Source organism: Cyprinodon variegatus, unplaced genomic scaffold (genome assembly GCF_000732505.1).
Source record: "Cyprinodon variegatus isolate N-32 unplaced genomic scaffold, C_variegatus-1.0 Scaffold480, whole genome shotgun sequence".
NCBI lineage: Eukaryota > Metazoa > Chordata > Actinopteri > Cyprinodontiformes > Cyprinodontidae > Cyprinodon > Cyprinodon variegatus.
This window is the reverse complement of record NW_015150933.1, coordinates 238631-258506: the sequence shown is the minus strand read 5'-3', so window position 1 is coordinate 258506 and position 19876 is coordinate 238631. Positions and strand designations below refer to the sequence as shown.

The 19876-nt window shown below is 37.2% G+C and overlaps 2 protein-coding genes across 2 annotated transcripts; one reads left to right on the top strand and one right to left on the bottom strand.

Moving 5' to 3' along the window:
- The first annotated feature begins 40 nt into the window (after nucleotides 1-40).
- zfyve19 (zinc finger, FYVE domain containing 19) lies at nucleotides 41-9164 on the top strand. The gene is made up of 11 exons (XM_015389953.1): nucleotides 41-232; nucleotides 1533-1654; nucleotides 1741-1794; nucleotides 1886-2052; nucleotides 3629-3771; nucleotides 3866-3974; nucleotides 6156-6368; nucleotides 6530-6606; nucleotides 6759-6860; nucleotides 6947-7104; nucleotides 7332-9164. Exons 1-11 carry the CDS (start codon nucleotides 179-181, stop codon nucleotides 7408-7410), a joined length of 1278 nt encoding a protein of 425 aa, XP_015245439.1. The 5' UTR covers nucleotides 41-178; the 3' UTR covers nucleotides 7411-9164.
- Nucleotides 9165-9190: 26 nt separating this feature from the next.
- On the bottom strand, nucleotides 9191-18910 carry LOC107094387 (protein phosphatase 1 regulatory subunit 14B-like). Its single transcript, XM_015389954.1, has 4 exons — nucleotides 18503-18910; nucleotides 12381-12461; nucleotides 11046-11078; nucleotides 9191-10909 (listed from the first exon to the last, which is right to left on the bottom strand). The coding sequence occupies exons 1-4, from the start codon at nucleotides 18680-18682 to the stop codon at nucleotides 10841-10843; spliced, it is 363 nt and encodes a 120-aa protein (XP_015245440.1). The 5' UTR covers nucleotides 18683-18910; the 3' UTR covers nucleotides 9191-10840.
- Between the last annotated feature and the right edge of the window lie 966 nt (nucleotides 18911-19876).

Genomic DNA, 19876 nt, shown 5'->3' with positions numbered 1-19876 from the left:
AGAGTGACGTATACGTATAGTTTCCGGTCTACTTCCTGTTTTGATAATGACAGCGTTGACTTACCCTTAATGCATAGCTCTTTTTACTGTTTCATTTCTGCTGTAGTTGTAAGACCTTACACGTTTGTCAGCTAGGAAGGTATCTGTAACTGTACGGCGTTACTAAGGAGGTGACGCCATGGAGAGTCGTTGTTACGGCTGTGCATCAAAGTTCAGCCTCTTCAAAAAGGAGGTAGGCTACCTTCAGTGTTTGGGATAATAACAAAAACCACGCAGATTCTAATTTTTGTATTCATCTAGTGCCAGTTTGGCCAATTAAATTCCGCCTAATGTGTGTTATTATATTTAAAGGGAATAAAAGTAGTAAAATTCGATGCTATCCGACTTTGACATTATTTTGCTATGTCACACAATATATGACTCAGTTAAAAATATAGAAAACATAGGCCAATTTGGCAATTTAGATTGGAGTAAGAAATATTTTTAATTGATTAAAATAATCAATGCTGAAAATGTGCTGGATTTCCATAACAGACAATGAAATTGAATACATATGAACTAGAATGAGTTAAAATGGTAATGTTTTAAAAGGTAGGTGGAAGTTTAACTTAAGAAACGAATCGCTCTCCTATATCCACCTGCGAAACTGCCCATCAGCTTTGAACCACACCTCCACGAAAGCCAATCGGTGTCCAAATGCGCTGTGACTTCATTCAGATGACACCATTTCAACCCACCTCCAGCCTCTCCTCCACCATCGCAGCTAAAGCTTCACCAGAGTCTCATTCCTCCCAGACTCTTACTGCGTTCCCTGTCTCATCTTAGCTGGTCTGGCAGAAGACCGCCATGTTGAGCCTGGTTCTGCCAGAGGTTACTTCCCAATGGGGAGTTTTTCCTCTCCACTGTTGCTGCATGCTTGCTCATTATGGACAAGTTCTCTCAACCTGTGTTATCCAAGCTGGACTTGCATCTTCCAGGTCCCTGAGTATAGCTCTAGTATCAGCTCACGCAATCCACTGGATCTCCCCATGAAGCTCAGCATACAGTCTCGCAAACAGCAGTCTATAGACTGACCAACTTCATCTATATCCACTCCACCACCAGTTTTAGGCCTGGGGAGGAAACAGCCCTATTCTTTGCTCCTGTTCATGCATATCTATCACAATTAAGTGCTATGTTCTCTGCCAAAGTCTGAGCTCCAAAGACCAGTAATTGTATCAATAAATATCTCCTAATTGTCTTTTTTTTTTGTGTGAGTTTTTCAGGTTGAAATATGCATGTTAAAACCCCAGTTAAATTGTCTGTGAAACTTTTCATTTCACTTGAGAATAAGCAGCCTGATCAAATTCCTCCTTTTTCATCAGCAGAGCGAGTACAAAAATAAATACATATTTCTATAAATATAGAAATAAGTATACGAATGATTAAAAAATAGACCAGAAACTCAAGAATGGTTAATATAACAATACCCATAATTATTTAAGTGTTTTGGTAACATAGGAAGTGTAATTTCTGTAAAATTGTCCCCTTAGCTGGGCTGTAAGAGCTGCGGACGCTCCTTCTGCTCCAGCTGTTTGACCTTCAGTGCTGTGGTGCCTCGCCATGGTAACACCCAGCAGAAGGTCTGCAGGCAGTGTCATGGTCATCTCACAAAGTAAACTCCTCCAACATTTTCTACATATGTAAAATATTCTCAATGCATTCTTTTATAAGCTAATCTCTCTCTCTCATTATTATTAGAGGGGAACCTTCAAACAATGCTGGAAGATGGTCCCCTCCAGAAAACTACAAAAAGTTTGTATAGAATTTGTAAAGAAAATATAATTTTCAGTAGTATTTCATAACTTTTAAAATTCTTTCCTTTCTCCTTTTTTTTTTTTTTCAGACGAGTTGCTGCGCTTGAAGCAAAACAGCAAGCTCAATCCACACAGGCTGGTGTTCATGGAGGGAGTAGAAATGGCAAATTGGTCCATCTACCAACCAAAGGGCTTAGCAAAGAAGACCAGGCTATTGCTGATAAGCTTCAAAAGCTAAAAGAAGACACTAAACCGAGTAATAAACCAGTTTTTTAGCACCTAACATCTTAACCAAAGCAGATGTTTAAAGTATTTATTTACAGGCCATTGGGGATTCTCACAGTGTCATAGTTTTTTTCTATACCGAAATGGGATGGGATTAATAAGAAAGTATATAAAATTAAATAATCTACTTTTTGTATTTACTTTCAGCTGAAAAACAATACATTTTTTAGTGCTGCTAAAAAATATACCAGAACTGTTATCTAGTTAATGCAGATATTAGCAAACCTTAGAAGGAAACCGGGTATTCTTAAATTACGATTATTGGCTGACCTGCTTGTTGCACAGATTATTAGATCTTTTAATGCCTCTCTGATCCTTATAAAGTAACACAATCAACTGTTTGTTTTTATTAGTTTTAATGCAAATGTAAATATTTTTCATAGGGCTGGAAAATATTAGAAAACATGCAGCTATGGTATTTCATGCTATAATATTTAACTCTGCTAGATATCATCGCAGGCAATTTAACAAAATCAGAATGTCATTACTGCTCTTCATTTTTCCCTCATCCCAACATGGCCGCTAATCTCCTAAAGCTTTAGAAGCTTTTTAACTTAAACATGCTGATGTCGGCGGCTTTTAAAGCCTTTCCAGACAAACATTTCAGGGTTCTTCTTCATAAGACATGGAAAGGACCTGGCAACCAGGGAGAACTCCTCACATGCAGGGAATGATTGTTTTCTGATGGTTTATAATCAATTGTTAAGAGTTGAGCTACATTCTTCAAGAAATATTTAGATTTTTGTTTTTTATTGAGAGAATCTGATATGTTGTCTGCCTTTATTAGTTAAGACAGAGAAAGTGTTGTTCTGTTAGAGAATAGGGGTAAAAAGATAAATATAAATAGAAACAACTCAAAAAGTATCTAATGAAAAATCTTTTGACAGTAGTTCAGACTCTCTTGGTCTTTATTTTTGCAAAATTTCTTTCAGACTTTTGTTTGGGTTTTGACTGCTTTTTGGTTCAGACTTGATGTTTCTCATCCAGTTCATATTTCTGTGCATGACCTGGATCTCAGCTTCTTGTAAAGTACATTGCAATTATTATTATTATTTTTTTTGATTGGCATAATAAACTGGAGTTGTACTCAAATTAATTGGTCCTGCTAAAAATCAACGCAGGACCAAAATAGGGTCTATTCATCAGATGATCATGTAATTTGTGTCACCTTCCTTGTACCTGCATTATTCATAGATCATCGTTAGGTGGCTGAACAAGCAAAAAAGAAAAGGAAAATATTCTGGTCGCTATGAATAATAAATTGCTTTATAAATCCATCCATACATCAGAAAATTAATACAACATATCCAATGTCATTGCTACTTGTGAATAGTGCAAACCTGATATAAATCTAAGCCTTTCTGCGCTGGGGCCTCATTTTTCTCTTTTAATCTTCTTTATATTGTAAAACAGGATCTTAGTTTTAAAACATTTGATATTCTCAGAGATCTAAAACCAGTCTGTGCACAGCACTACCATATTTTCTCTCTTATAGGAAACCTTTACTGACGCCTGTATTCTCGTACAACTTTTTAAAATCTTTTTAGAGTCTATCCCTTCTGAGAAAGAGATAGAGTCACGTCTTGCTGCGCTGAAAGCTCCCAGCCAACCAGTGCCTTCTGCAGAAGAGATGGAGGATCGCCTGGCAGCTCTGCGGGGTCAGCCACCTCCATCACAAGCCCCTCGACCAGTGAGTTCCTCTCCTTATTATGAGTTAGATTCAAATATATGCCTGGTTAAGAGAAGAAAATATTCAGGGTGTGCTTATGTGACCACACATACAGGTACACCAGCCCCCTGACACCAGGACTCAGACTGAAAAAGCTAATGATTTGATTACTCAGATGGCAGAAGAAGCTGCCATTGATGACCAACTATCAAGCCCAGAAGATGGTAAATAATTATTCGTCTCAATACATTTATATGTAAAGTTTCGGTTAGATGTTGACTGTCATCATTATTAAAGGTATAGAGGACAATCTTTTATCTCTGGATGGATCGTCTAAATAAGTGGTCCTCCTAAATATCATTCATTCTTGTAATATTTTTATGTAAGGCCGTCCTACATGCTCGTCCTGTTAGCTCTTTTTCTGCGCATGCGCACTTTCAGGCATATATATGTGGTGAGCTACGGTTTCAGGCAATCATTGAAGCTCACCTTTCTCATCGCGGTTCTTTAAAAAAGGCAGAGGGTTGTAAGAGGAAAAAGTCTCTACGAAGTGTATTAGAAGAAAAGAAAGGTGTCAGAAGTGGTAGATTTATCTCGTAAAGTCTGTGTGGAGAGCTTTTCTTGCAAAGCACTATGGGATTTGCTATCACAGCGGCCTGCTGTCGCCATAGACTGTCGACACCCGACAGCGGCGACTAATAAGAAAGGTGGTGCAGGTACCACGCAGTGAACCAACGGGGAAGTGATCATCTGTCCGAACAGTAAGTTGAGTTTAGAGTGACTGAGTTCACTCTTAAGTCCCTGCTCTATATAGTGTTTTAGAGATTTGGGGGTTAGGGTGGACGTTCGGGCACAGCAAGCTTGTATGAGCTATGAGTCCAGCAACTTTTAAGCAGAGTGTACACAAGGAGAAATGGGCTCCTGCGTGCTGTCTCTCACACACATTTTTTTTTTTAAGTTGAGAGGGCGGGTCTTTTAAAAGATTCTAGAAAATCCTCCACAATACCTTTAAGCAGAACATCATATTTATTTTGAGCTTTTAATAATACATTGAAGCCATTTTTTTCCTATTTATATATAAGGATAAATGTATATTAGCAAGTTTAAAAAACAACAACAAATAGAGGCCATTAGAACTGGCAGTAGCTTTAATGGTTTTCACAGAATACAGAATATTGAAGTAGGAGGACCATAAACCAACAACTAAATGGTATAAATTAAAAAAAAGTCTTTTTGTACAAAGCAATGATCCAAAACAGGCAACGTTCCTTTTTTTGTTGTTGCAATGAATTGAGAAGGTAAATATTAACTACTGGAATTGCGCCAACTTCAACCATATGGAAAATATGTGAGTCATACCTGAATGATACCTTGGCACTAACCTGGTATCAGGCAGAGATGGGAAGTAACAAAGTTCAAATACTTCGTTACTGTACTCAAGTAGATTTTTCTGATATTTTTACTTTACTTTACTACTTATTTATATGGCGACTTTTTACTTCTACTCCTTACATTTTTACACAAATATCTGTACTTTCTACTCCTTACATTTTTAAAAATTGGCTCGTTACTTTAGTTTTGAATCATTTCAATGGAGTTACCGTTATTATTTTTCACGTCATCAATACCAAATTCAATCTAATTGGATGGGAATCTACGTTGCATTTGATGCACCACTACAAGATGAATCGACAGATTCGGCGGTATTCATTCGCGGCAAATTATTGCAGCTTGGTGGCGGTACTAGTATGGACAACGAGATGATTGAAAATGAACACAACGGAGATCTAGTCCTATTGGCAGACATCCATTTAAAATGTAGGCAACGGCATGAAAAAAGTGGTTTCTACTTTTACTTTTATACTTTAAGTAAATTTACAAGCCTGTACTTTGTTACTTTTACTTGAGTAAAGAAGTTTAATCAGTACTTCCACTTTTACCAGAGTATTTTTCAACACAAGTATCTGTACTTTTACTCAAGTATGTAAAGTGAGTACTTTTGCCATCTCTGGTATCAGGTTAGTGCCAAGAAATCTACCAAATTAAATGTCCTATTTTGTTATTTTTAAGAAAACCAGGAGTCTTATATCCCGCCAGGATTATGTCCCATTTGTTCCACAATTTGCCCATTGATATTTATCGAAATAGAAGAATTACATCTGTATTTGCCACATGAACCTTTATTTATTTATTTATTTATTTATTTATTTTTTTGCATTTAATTCTTGTATTTTACACTCATTGGAGTTTCAAGCGGGACACCCAATTTATGCTAACTGAGTGTTTGTAAATGTCTGACAGCCTTTCCGTAATAATATGGTTATATAACAGTTTTACAGAGTCTGATCAAGTTGTCGTAATTCCCTTAATAAAACAACAGCCTTTTGTACTTTTCCCGTTTGAAGGTGTAGATATGAATGATCTGAACAAAGGGGAGGGTGCAGCTTCAGATGAAAACTTGGAAGACAACCAAGGAGGGATCAGGAAGCTGGAAGCAGAAAAGGACCGTCTGCTTGAAGAGGCCATGAAGGAGCTGAGGAAGGAGCACCACTCCCAGGATCAGATCCTCCACATGGCCAAGAGGCTGGCACAGTTGAAGGGGCAGGACCCAGATAAAGGTAACTGGAGCTAAGGGCGCTGTAATCTTATCCTTTATCCCTGTTTTATGGCAGAATTTCAAAGAACAAAGTAAGACAATACAGCACTATCTCTATAGATATGAGAAAAGTGTTGGTATGCTTGTTAAAGATAACCCCACCTTTTTCTGCTTCGTGTTTAGTAACAGCTGACGACTTCAAACAACCTGATAGTGAAGAAGAAACAGAGGAAGAAGCTGTGAGGAGAGTCCTGAAACAGGTAAGGCATGGTACTCTACATCCCCCACCAAACCAAAGCTGTTGTTTAGTAGTTAGAACTGCCATGATGGCCACAAGAGGCTGCTGTTTGGCCATTTTAATAATACTTTGTGATTTAAAATACAGACATGTTTTGGATTTTGTTCGTTCCAGCTCTCAGAGGAAGCTGCACTCGATGAAGCCAGCGGATACAACATCCCTATAGAACAAAGCGGACCCAAGAACAGAGAGAAAAAGAAAACCTCTAAAAAAACAGTATGAGATAAGACCCAACAACCAAATCGATTGTTTTTGCTTGTTTATTCGTCTAGAATTTAAGCCACTTTTGTTATGTTTTAAAGACCCCCTCACAGAAGAGCAAGACTCCTCCAGCCGCTGCCGTACATCAGCCTTCAGACAGCGACGACGAGGAACTTCCGTGGTGCTGCATCTGCAACCGTGACGCCACCCTCCGTTGCCACACTTGTGATGGAGACCTGTACTGCAGCCGCTGCTTTCGGTAGGATAAGATCCATTAATCATCATAAATACTCCGCAGATTCTAGTGTATGACTCAAAGCGGAGCCTTGCTTGGAAAATCTTCACTTTGCCCTCAGGGAAAATGATTTGGAATTCATATCCTGACCCAGATAAATCCTGCGCAGCTTGCCACCATACTGCTAAGCAGCATGAATATAAAGAATTTACTGTGATTAATTATCAATCTGCTCTCTATTATCTCCTCAGGGAAGGCCATGATAAATACGACAGGAAGGAGCATCACACCAGTAGCTACACCGCTCCGAAGAAGAAGAAGAAGACATGATACTAAAGACGTTTGTCTTATTAAGCTGACCTCTAATGATTGTAGGGCTTACTATTTAGCTTCATGGGGTGTACAGTAGTTACCCTTAACAGAAAAAGAAAACACTGCAGTAAACATCGTAGCACGTTATCTTCCAGTGCCTGGCATAAGTATTAATAAATGCTGTCTGATGTGTTCATGCATTTTATGGGGCAACTAAAAACTTGTATTTATTGGGCTATTATGTCATAAACACAGTAGCAGTGGAAAAAAAGGACTATAATGTTTGGATCCTTTGTTACAATCATTTGTATTCAGCTCCCAGTTGTCAGCACTACATAAAATCACCTTCTTCTGCAGAATAAAGCTGCAGATATTTTGAGGAATATCCCTCACATCCATAAATACATCAATATTTTTCCAATAATTCTTTCAATTAAAAAACCCAATCGGATTGGATGGGGAGCATCTCTGATTGGTTTTGATCTAAACTATTCCGTTTTAGCTTTTAGGTTTGTGTGAAGGTGATTCTCCACAAATAACTCTTATATTTTCCTCCAAGATGGCCCTCTGTTACGCTCCATCTCTCTTTCTCTCAGTTGTCATGCTTGCTGATAAAAGCATCCCTGCACTGTGATGCTGGCGCCATGGCTCATCGTGCTGATGTGACAGGAGTTCTCAGTTTCCACCTTAGAGGGGCTTTTATATAATCTTAAATAGTTAATTTTTCGTTTGACAAAAGTACTTTTTCACATATTTCCTGTGTCCACCATAAGGGTTATATCTAGGTACCAATCAGTCTTCTGTTGGGTTTTTCTGTTTATTGTTTTTCATCTCTGCCAGAAAGTCCAGATTGGTTGTTTACACCACTCAGTTGGGGGGGGAATGGATTCTACCACCTGAGCTGTGGAATTCTGCAGCTCCTCTCGAGTCCCTAAGAGAAACTTCCAGAGATGCCACAACTTTAGGTTTCTATTTTCTAATCTTAATCTGTGTTAACCTCCTTACTTTCTCCCTGGCCTGCCTTCTGTGTTTATGAGGCTGTTTGTTCACCAATGTTCTCTAACATACCTCAGAGGTCTAAACAAACAGCTGCATTTATACCAAACTCAAACTGTGTACCGTGGGTTTAATTTAGTGATTCAGTAACTTCATGCGGTTGAACTTTATTTTAGGGTATGTTGTATAAAAACTGAAAAAGAAAAAAAATGGATGCAACACAATTCAGTTTATCTGTTAAAAATGTATGAAAGTATGTTTTTTTTTAACTTCCACTTAATAATTTAATGATTGGTGTTGGTTTGATACATGAAAATATATTATCAAGATTTGCAATTGTGACAAAATGTGAAAAGGTTAAAGGAGATTGATTCAATTTGAGACAAAGTGGCAAAAAAATAAATAAATTAAAGAGATTAAAAAAATACTTTGTAAGGCTCTTAGCAGCCATTAGACTAAAAATAGACGCAGGCTTTAAATAACTGCAAAGCAAAAAGTTCTATATCTGAAACTCATCTTTTAAAAAAGGTTGAAGATTTTAAATTAAGAACATCTTAGAACCATCAGGGGGAGAAAAAAGAAGTGTCAGGTCTGTTTAAAGCTGTTATACGTTTTCATGAGAACAAAGCCTTCTCTGGAGTGTACTTTGCACAGGTCACTATCGGAGTATTTTTAACGCTTTACAGCAGGCAGCAAAAAGATCACAGAAGAAGCAAAAAACAAGTGAGCCCAAAAGAATCATTGTGGCATTTGTTTCCTTTAATATTTAGCTGTGTTTCTGACAAAATATCTTAACTTTCTGTTTTTTATTCATTTTTTGTATGCTAAGTGAAGCAAAATCATCTGCTTTGTAATTATTTTTTCTAAAACTAATGGAATGTATCTGAGAGAAATATCAGTCTGTGCTCCATGACTGTTTGGCCATATAGAAAGACTTTATGAGTCAGAATCATACAAATGACTGTAATGGAGCTTTCAGTGAAAAGACCCCCATGTAGGACAGTGAGAGGACCGTTTTTTTAGCATCCATTATTGGATAGCTAACAGAAGGGGAAGCCATCATCACTCCCTGGGGGCTTCCTCCATTAACGATGGCCATGTTTGCATTTCTGGTGAAGTCATGCATCGCCACAGAGAGGAAGTGAATGGGTTTAATGGCTGCTTGCTAAATGGAACATCCTGTGGCTGATTTCAGTGTGTTTACTTCTAGACCTGACCTGTCAACGCTTCTGTTGTTTCCATCACTCTGTTGAAAAATTAATGTCAGAAAACAACAGTGGCGGCTGGTCTTCCAGTCGGATCCAGACGCTGAACCACCTGGCAGGATGAAAACAGGGTTTGGTAGCATTAAGGTTTCATTGAAGCTGTACGTTTTGTGTATGTAACTTGGCTGTGAATTTTTTTTTAAATATAACTATTTTTATTAATTCAGTTCAAAAAGTAAACCTGTAATTTTGTGCAGCGGTGTGAAATATTTCAAGCATTTTATTGATGTTGATTAGAATTGATTAAAGCAAATGGCTTTCTGTTAATTAAGGTCTGTATCCTAGCATTATAATTGAAAGTAGTAGAAGGAGAAAGTGGTAGAATAAAGTAAAGTGCTGAGGGAAGTACAGAGGTGGCTGGTCACAGTCAGTGGTTTTATTACTGCTTTCACTAGACCTCATTCGCTTGTAAAACTAGTTGACCTCATATTATATAGACAACTCCTGGGTGTTTTTCTTGAAGATGATTGAAACCAAACATGATACTAATTAGCTGAAGGCTGCTTTAAATCCCACTGGGATTTCTTTACATCTCAGCACTGGCATGGATTTACCTGTTAGTTACTATACATTCCAGTGTTAAAAACTTCTCGTCTAAAACTGAATTTTGGTTTCTCATTTGCTTTAAGCCAAATTCAAAGTTAACTGAAACAAATACCAGAATTCACTGAAAAAAAAATGTATTACATTTCTTTTTAACTTATTTAATTCAAGTAGTAAATAAACCATTTTTTTTCGATACCATGATTTATTCAAGTTGAACATGTTGGTGCATAATCAATGCCTAATAAAACACACTGGTTCATCACTTTGCTCTGGATCTAATTATTCGCACAAACAGCCTTAATTTGAAAAGCTTCCATTTTATTCCAACAACATTGTTACCTGAACAAAATGTCTATTTACATAAAAAAAGAAACTGAAAATGTACGCTTTTAACTCCTACACACACATGAAAAGAGTCCATCTAGGTAATAGTGTCAGTTTTATCTCTTTTACATTATATATACTGTAAAAGGAGTTTAAATCTTAGAAGAGTCCATAAATTGGGAAAAACAAAAATCCAGTCTGGGGGGAGGGAGACAGGTAAGCTCTCACTGATGTGTCATTCTCTCTTACAGGCATTCAAACAGTTAACCCTTCGGGAAGAAGACGCTCCCCATCTTGATTCTTAACTTGACCTATAATTATTTCTTCAAGGGGCCTGACATTTTCCTTAGGCCTTTTATCCTGTAGAGCAGCGCGTTGATAAAATCCTGTGGAGAAGTTTGAGAGGGCACATTTTTATTCTCTATATCAGTTTTACATAGAGAAAATATCCTAATAAATACATTTTTCAATTTTTAGAATATGCTGCTTTTTAAAGTGGAAGTGGAGATTATGTCACTTTACCTCTTTTGGCTTTCCGCATTCTTGCAATAGCTCCTGATAAGAGAAGAAATATAAAATTAATAAAATTAATTTCAGCTTATTTATATAGCACCAATTCACAACACATGTCATCTCAAGGCCCTTTACAGAGACGATCCAAACAGATCATACAGTCAGATTGGTTCAAAGTTTTCAATCTAAGGAAAACCAGTTGATTGCATCGACTCACTGACTGCAAGCATGCTTGTAGCGACAGTGGAGAGAAAAACTCCCTTTTAACAGGAAGAAACCTCCAGCAGAACCAGGCACAGTGTGAGCCTGGTTCTGGTTCTGATATTAACTTTTGTGTCCTTTCAACAGGGAGGCTACAAAAATTTGAGAAGGAGGGCAAAGGGCACCCATGAAAAACTAAGCTTAACCAAGGCCAGATGGGCTTATATAGAGAATATTTTGTATACATATAAATCTACAATGGAGGAAGATGATTGTTGATATTTATTTGTTCGGCAGAGATTTTATCCTTTAAAGGAAAGTATTATCAGTAGCCCACATTCCTCTGGAAATGGTCTGCAGGTGCAGATCATGTCAAATTTAAATAAATTAGTTTTTGCTTGAACAAAAAAAGGGAAAAATACTGACAAATACAGATTAATAACCTGATTCATTTTAACAAACACAGGTTAATATGTTGAAAGTAATTAATTAATGAAATTGTTCAATATTAGTTCCCAGCTAGAATGCATCTATTGCTTTGGAAGAAAGCAGAAATGCTTTTTCAGATAAATTGTTAAGCATGCCATGAACATTTAGTGTGACTTTAAACTGGATTCAAGCACCAAATTGGGTTAGGCCAAACAACACAGATTTACCTTAAATCTTTGTTGTTCAAATTGTATACGCAGAAATGGCTACAATCAACTCTTAAACCTGAATATCTCCAAATGAATCTCTGTTTCTACATTTAATTCCGTAAAGAATAACATGCAACCAGGAAATGTTGCATTCTCTGGCTTTTGAGATGCAAATCTGCCCAACAGCTTGGAAACCAGAAGCATCGTACAGGATGTCAAAAACCGCCAGGAAAAGATGCGTTTACCAAAAAAGAAAAAAACTTTGAGCTGCTTCTTTTTTTTTTTTACACAGTATTAATTTGTTTATAACAGACATCAAAAGCACCTAGAGATCCTGTAAAATGAATTGGCGGATTGGACTTTGCAGACCTGGCTTTACTGAGAAGCATAAAATGAAGAAACTGGAGTGACTTGATGCTTTATTGAATAATTTGTGGGGAGAAAATCATGTTTAAACCTTGTTGGTTTAAAAACATTTATTATCTGTGCATAGAAATGTGCTCACCTGAAGACGAGTTCTTTGTCCTTCATCGGGCAGTTCTAGAAGTTCATCTATGTCAATTTCTATCTCTGGAATCTCCTCCTCCTGTTAGGGATATAGAAGCTCATTTAAGTATTTTCACTATAACAGTGTTCAGATGTTTTTCTGTTGTACTTTTTAAATCATTCATAACCTAAAAGCATGATTCCATTTAAATTTTACAACCCTTTTGTTACAGATTGTCCCAGGTGAAAGGGAGCTGCTTTCAGAGTTTAAACTATAGTTGTAAAGTAAAAAGGTTTATTTCTCGTAAAATGATAGTTCAGTGAGCAGCATGAGCCTTGGGTTTGAAGGGCTCTAGTAGGCCTTTGTTTACATAAGGCAGCTACAGTTTTCATGGATGGATTACCGTTTACTATGTGGTTCAACCATTACAGGGAGATTATTTCCATCTATTGAGCTCCATATTAATCCTTAGTTGGTTTGCCACACATTATCAGCAAACCTGTTCCTGACCCTCCACGCAACATCAAATATTTTTCCAAATTTGATGTGACAGACCAACAAAAGGAGTACATAACTGTGAAGCTGAAGGGAAATTATGAATTATTTGTATTCATTTTTTTTTTAAACCACAAATAAAAAAAAATCTGTTGTGAACATTTGAATTGAGCTACATCCAAAGATTAAGCTATTTTAATGTTTTATCCATTGATAACCCATTTTAAATCTGATTTTAATAATAATAATTGAACTTTATTGATCTCATATTTGAGAAATTTACCTCTGTATTTAACCCATCCCCTTGGGGAGCAGTGGGCTGCCATCATGGGCTGCACAGAGAACAGTATGGGGTTAAGGGTCTTGCTCAGAGGCACAGTCTGTCTCTGAATGGGAGTCTGTGGGAGTGGGGCTCAAACTTAGAACCTCACAATTCCAAGCTCTATGTCCTAACCACTAGGCCTCCACTCCCCAGAATAATAATTAGCAATATTTTACTAATAATTAACCAAGAGTGGCCAAGATATTGAAGTTATAGCCATTAATTCTAACTTGATGTTCCTTTTCTCAGCTAAAGCAAACAGCAAAGCAATTAATCTGTATAACCAGCTTTTAATAATCCCCCTCTCCACCCTCAGAGAGACTGGGGACTGCAATCAGCACAGTTCATAGACTGATATCTGGAGTCAGCAGGAGCATGCTCACATTTGACAAGCGTGGCCTCATTTTAGAGGGAATGTTTTCCGGATGAGGAATTTCTTGGCTAAAACCAGTTGGGCTTGCACAGCTCTCAACCAAAGGAAGGAAGGTAATCAATGAGGAAGTGCTGAGTGGTGAAATAGATGGGCCCTCACCAGAGTCCCCTGTGGTGCCTTTAATTGATATGTACTGCAGGTTTGGACTTTCTCTGATTCTGCTGAACTCTGTAAAAGGAATCTATGAGTGAACTTTTGGATCATGCTTTATGCTACTGCATGCACACTTATATGCTCAATTGTTTCCTATTAACAACAAATAAAGTATGAATAAGGATAAATCTGGCAGCTTAAGTTGTAAAACTGCATAAAGTAGTCAAGTGATTTTATTAGATTTTTTTTCACCATAATGTGTTTCAGACAACCAATCTATGCAAAGCATCACTAAATATCTAATTGCAATTCTTTTCCTCTAACTAGCTAAACCTACAAGGTTTCATACAGTCACTGGTTTTCACTTTGTTGGGAGTCTTAATTGGAGGAATGTTGTATTTTAATGAGACCACCAGGCATAGACGTCTCTGTAGCATTTTCTACATTTGAAAAAACTGATCTTAGAGCTACTGGCATCACTGCGATAAATCACAAATATCAAAGCAAGTCTTGGAGGGCAGCAGTTTTTTATTTTTAGATAAGCAGTTAAAATTCAGAAACCTTTTGAATATTTATGGTGTTGGTGAAAAAGCGCAGTTAGCAGATTATTTATCTGTGTCTTAGCGTTGTGTTGGATTTAAGGCTTTTGTATTATAATTGAATAAATTTCTTCTAAACTGATGCACATATTTCTTTTTTTCATATAGTTTCTCTCTGAAACCAAGTAATTCCCACAATTTTTAATATACAGGTATCATGGAAAATGATAAAATCCTAAATTTCACCCAAATTAAGAGCAATAATCATTACAGTCTAACACTGAGCTTTGCTATGAAAGAAACGGGCCAAAACAAAGTGCCAGGGATAGAACTAAGAATCCAGTTAATGTTAATAGTTTGAAGAATAGATATTAGTCTGCAATCATTTGAATAAATATGTAAAAAAAAAAACAAATCATTAAATAGTTTCAATGTATAAATAATTCATATTATTTAGAATTATGTTTTCATTTTTCCTTAATTGCTAAAATAAAAAAAATGTAAAACTTAAAAAAACACTATTATTGAGACCTTGAATTTATTTAATCTAAAAACCAGCTGTGATTATATAATTAACTATTGAACACTTTGACTTTACTTCTGCTAAATCGACTATAGAATATTTTAAACTGACACATGTCAAATAGACCCTAATATCAGTGCTTCATAGCACCTCAAATACACAAGCATTCATTATATATTTAATATAAATGTCACATAAATATTTTTTATTTTTGGATGTAATTTCCTGCTACCCTAAAACGAAACAGTCCCGCTGCTCTTACTGTTTTATTTTAGTAAGAAACTCTGTTACAATTTAAAACAGTTTTAGTTAAACTTCCTACAGTTCCCTAACATGTTAGGTAACCAAATCCACTGGACCACCCTCCTGCAAAAGCATCTCAACAAAACATTAACATGACAAACACTTTTTTGCGTTTATGTTATCATGACGGAAACCATGGGCTGGAAAATCAGTCTGTTGTGAGACACTGCTGGTGCATGTTTAACTTATCAGTTCTTTTCCTGTTCCTGTCAACGTGTCTAAATATCCAGTAATTACTCTGAGACAAAGGGGACCTAGTTAAAAGAGCTATTGATACTACAATTTCTCATTTTCTGTTTAGTAGAATAAAAGTTGTGCAAACTTTTGGTGATAAATTGATTTAATTGGATAACTTGAATGCTCTTAACATTATAAGCATAAACTTCAGTCTATTTGGTTTTCATTTTCACCAATGAGAGTTGGAAAATGCAACAAGATTTTTACTTGTGTGCATGTTTTTTAAGTTATATTTATAGTCTGATAACTCTAAATATAGCTTATTTTAAAATATGACCTTCAGAACTCACATTAAATAAAGTTTACCCAAGCTTTGAATGGTAAAGAGCACTACTTAGTTTAAAAATATGTAAAACTTCCTAATATACAACAAATCTATGGCAATCAACCTAAATAGGCCAGACAAAGACAGCATTTATTAGAAATATAGTCACTCTAGAGGAGTACTAAAAATTACCTCTTCAGGTTGAAGAAGATGTTCATAGGGAAACCATTAACTGTGTATTTCCCAAATTCACCATAGAAAGCTGTAAATTTATTGTTTTCATGTTGACTAATGTTGGGAGTTGCATTGTGATGTGGGGATGTCTCTTCTCTTATAGACAGGAACGATGAACAGAACTGATAAGCTGAATGACACTAAGTATAAAGAAACTTTGGAGCAAAATTAAGAGGCTGTAAAATACTTTAAGTTCATCTTCAGGTTGGTCAACATCTCAAACAGTGTTGCACTGGATTGCTTAGAATCAAACATATTTATGTGTTTGAAAGCTTCTTCAAAGTATAGACCTAAACCCAATTGACAGTTTGTGAAAATACATAGGAAGCATGGATTAGAAGTACTGAATGAAAATATCACTGTAGTGGCAGCATGTTTTGAAAACTGTCTATCATTTTTCCCTTTTACTTTCCGCTATTTTCTGCTCTTTCTTCGCCCACATCCTAAGAAGATGAAGAGAATTTTATTGTATTACACTAACATTATGCTACTGTTCAAACGTCTTTAAGGAGGAAGTTTAAAACTTTTTAGAAGGTGTGAAGTTCCTATGAAGTGGTCCCCTCCAGACTGGGCAGCACTTGTATGAATTAGAAATGCAAATGAATAATTTAGGCGGTAACACAGGGGACTGATGGTAAATGCTTCCACGCGGAAGACTCAGAGAACCAACAGAGTAACCTTTACCCAAGCCCCATGCAAAATTTATCACTACCCAGTGACCACTGACAAGCAGCTCATGCAAAACATTTGGAAGTTAGATAATTTATTGTTGGGTTGGAATTTCATTATTACTCTTAGAAAGAATACATTTATGATCAGTATTTTCCTGACACGGGTCTGGATATTTGCGTTGTTATTGCCAAATCTTACAAACTCATTAACATTTAACTTTTACAACAATGCTATGAAATATATTCCTTTTCTAACCTCATGCAATCTTGCATCTTATGTGCAACGGTGCTGAAAATAAGAGAGAGACCATCCTATACTTTAGTTGTCAACCAGAAACTCAGACTTTTATTCTCTTCTGCAGCAACATTAGAGAGCTATTTGTGGGAAAGAAAGAGATGGCTGCAGACAATCTACAACAAACTCTGTACTAGCTTGACTTTACAATAAAATGGGGAAAAAAACTCATTCCACCCTTTCCGGGTGGAAAAGAGGGAGATCTTGTCATCCGATCGCCACCGTCATCAGGAAGCTCATGCTGCTTAAAGGACAACCCTAACTCTGACTATGCCAAGCAGCCTCATGTGGGCGATGAGACATCTGTTGCCATGGTTTCCCCTCACAGAACACCAAGCTAGTCAATATGGAGCCTCTGACATAATTGGATTGTATCCCACAGCACAGGATTTGCTTTACGATGCCTGTATTCCTACGCTTACAATTTGTTTGATGTATTTTCCTAATCCACATTATGTTAGACTGATAAGGAAAAAGGATTTTGTTTTTTTTACACAGAAATGTCAGCCTGCTAACAATTTTGTCCATATTTGATGATCTATGCACCGAATATTTCATCAGGGCTTCTTCAGGATGGAACTGGTCATTACGTGACAGTGCTGGTTTTAGGACTGGGATGTTTGACAGCAGAACTTGGTGTCACCTGCCTTGTTTTCTCTTGTGGCTCTCATCATCCTCTGAACCATACTTGTTAGATGAAGTTTAAATGGGGCAACTTTACTGTCCAATTATTTAGAATTAATTAAAAATAGTGTCCCATGGCTTCTAAAATCCTGGATGTGGAAACTTTACACTGGACCTCAAGTTTCTGAATCCTGTGCAGGTTTTCTTTGAAAGCTTTGGGAACTTGATTCCAATTTAAAATGCAAAATTTACTTTGAAGAGTGAAGAGCTCGGGAGTAGTGAAAGGAATGCAGCAGTTGCATGCCATTTCCTGGTTACAACTGTGACTCAGCTCTTCAAGCACTGTCTTCAGCTGCAGTCCACACCTTGCATATCGTCCCTGAACTCTTGAATTGCCTTTGCGTCACAATGCTTTGTAGGTTCTGTTGGTTGTTCCTGTTGCATGCGGGCCTTTCTACAACACTTTTTCTTCCACTTAACCTTCTATTTTATCCATGTTTACAGAATTCTTTAAACAGAAATCCTTTCTAGCAAAAGTCTTGCATGCCATCCTGCTAAAGCCATCTGCTGTATTATCAGGACAGCAACCTTCCATATGTCCTTATGACTGTGTAGGGCCTAGCATAATTTTTCTGTATTAAATATTTATTTTATCATTTAAATGTCAGTTTTGTATTAGCTGTAAAGCATAAAAAGAACAAAAAATAGAAATGTTGGCTCTAAGATAGCAGAAACTGAAATATTCATATGTTTAAATTTAAATGTTTACAATGATCTGTGGAGTCCAAATACATTTTGTAATTAAAGAGTTTATGAGGATTGAAACATGTTTGTAATTATTTATTAATTAATCTTCCTGGGCATCTTATCACTATGATAGGGGACCTGAGAGAATGGATACAGCAAAATCCTGCAGTCAGGCTGATGACACATGACTGCTGATGATCCAGAAGCTGCAGTCAGGGAGAGCAGCTTCCTGCCTCTCACCCACTTCATGAGCCACACATGATGGATCCCCATAGCAGGAACCTTTAAGCAGTTTTCCCCCACATTTCCATTAATGCAAAAGAGTTGACAGTCAGAGTGAGAGAGCTCTGTCCCCCTACCTCACAGTCAAACAGCAGGTGCAGCTGCCCATCGATCCACTCCTCAATATCCAGCCTTCTCTGCAGGTCCTTGCGGTTGTACTTCACTGTCAGTTTGCCCAGCTTACGGTTTGCAGGGTCTTCAGTCTTGTCCGGCGCCTGGAACACCACCCTGGACTGGGTGCTTGGCTCTGACGCCATGGCTGCCACGGCCTCAGGAGAACCGTGGATCACAGACAGAGCCACAGGCAATGAAGCACTCCACGTACACACCAACTCCCCTCCTCTATTTACTTAAAGCTGATTTTCTTATAGGCTGCTGTTCTCACACGCTGCTCCTCTTTTCTTCTGAGTCTTTAATTCCAGCTTCTGGTTCTCTGCTTGTCCTTGTCGTCCCTCTCACTTATTCTCTCTGAAGCTCACTCTCTTGCTCTCTTTCACTCCACCTCCTCCTTTGCAACACCCACTGGCTGCACTATCAGGAGGATGGTAATGAGATATGACTCTCTATGTGAGCGTGTGTGCGCTTTGCAGGGTGTATAATTGGTTTTTGTTCTTTCTTTTCCTTATAGCAGGTGGAAGAGCATAGGTCAATTGCACCAATAAAAAAGAAGAAAGGTTGAAAGGGCACTCATCGATGGATTATCAGTTTGGCTGCATATCTGCTTAAAAACAACAACAACTAAATCAAACATTGATTTGCATTTTGTTTGCACAAATTGAACATAAAACATAAGAATCAAATTCCAGCACAACTTTTGTTGAAGTATCTAAAGTATTTATTGTCTACGAAGTGAAAAAGCAATGGCACACCTTCAGACTACTACTACCAAGAAGGACTGTTTGTATGATGTTTTCTGAAAAGCTGCTTAGTTTTATGTCAGGTTTATTGGCACGTACAACTTCTTGAAAAAAGTTCAACTTTTGTCCCATAAAATGTTTAAGGATCATCAACATGTGTTTTAAGGAATTGGGAGAGAGGGATTTGTGTTAGTTTAGGTCACCAGTGGTTTAAGCATTGGAACTCTACCATAGATGATAGTTTTGCTCAGATGCAATAAAACTTCAAGAGAAGGTCTGCTGTGCTTTCGCTTTTGTGAAATTTCAATACTGTTGGTATAGGCTCGGGAAGTAATTTTGGTTTGCAAATCCTAGGAACTTTTTTTACGGTACAGGTCTATCAATAATCATGTGTGGCTAGTGAAACTGAAATCTTGCTTTGATTAAGGTTGCTTTTTTTATATTTAGTAAGGTTGGAAAACTCTTTATTTCAAATTTAAAAACCTTTTTTCCTGCACTGTATTTCCAACTGTGGGGAGGTCCCTCTCTGCCAGGTGAGCCAGGGTTCACCTACTGTGGTCATTTCTTTATACTTCTTATGGCAGCCATTATCAG

Excerpts from the sequence above, each read along its gene's own strand:
- LOC107094387 (XM_015389954.1), bottom strand. The coding sequence starts at position 18,682 with ATGGCGTCAGAGCCAAGCACCCAGTCCAGGGTGGTGTTCCAGGCGCCG. Across the intron at positions 12,462-18,502 it reads ACCTGCTGTTTGACTGTGAG|GAGGAGGAGATTCCAGAGAT; the intron begins GTAGGGGGACAG and ends TATCCCTAACAG. Across the intron at positions 11,079-12,380 it reads GACAAAGAACTCGTCTTCAG|GAGCTATTGCAAGAATGCGG; the intron begins GTGAGCACATTT and ends TTCTCTTATCAG.
- zfyve19 (XM_015389953.1), top strand. The coding sequence starts at position 179 with ATGGAGAGTCGTTGTTACGGCTGTGCATCAAAGTTCAGCCTCTTCAAA. Across the intron at positions 3,975-6,155 it reads ACTATCAAGCCCAGAAGATG|GTGTAGATATGAATGATCTG; the intron begins GTAAATAATTAT and ends TCCCGTTTGAAG. Across the intron at positions 6,369-6,529 it reads GGGGCAGGACCCAGATAAAG|TAACAGCTGACGACTTCAAA; the intron begins GTAACTGGAGCT and ends CTTCGTGTTTAG.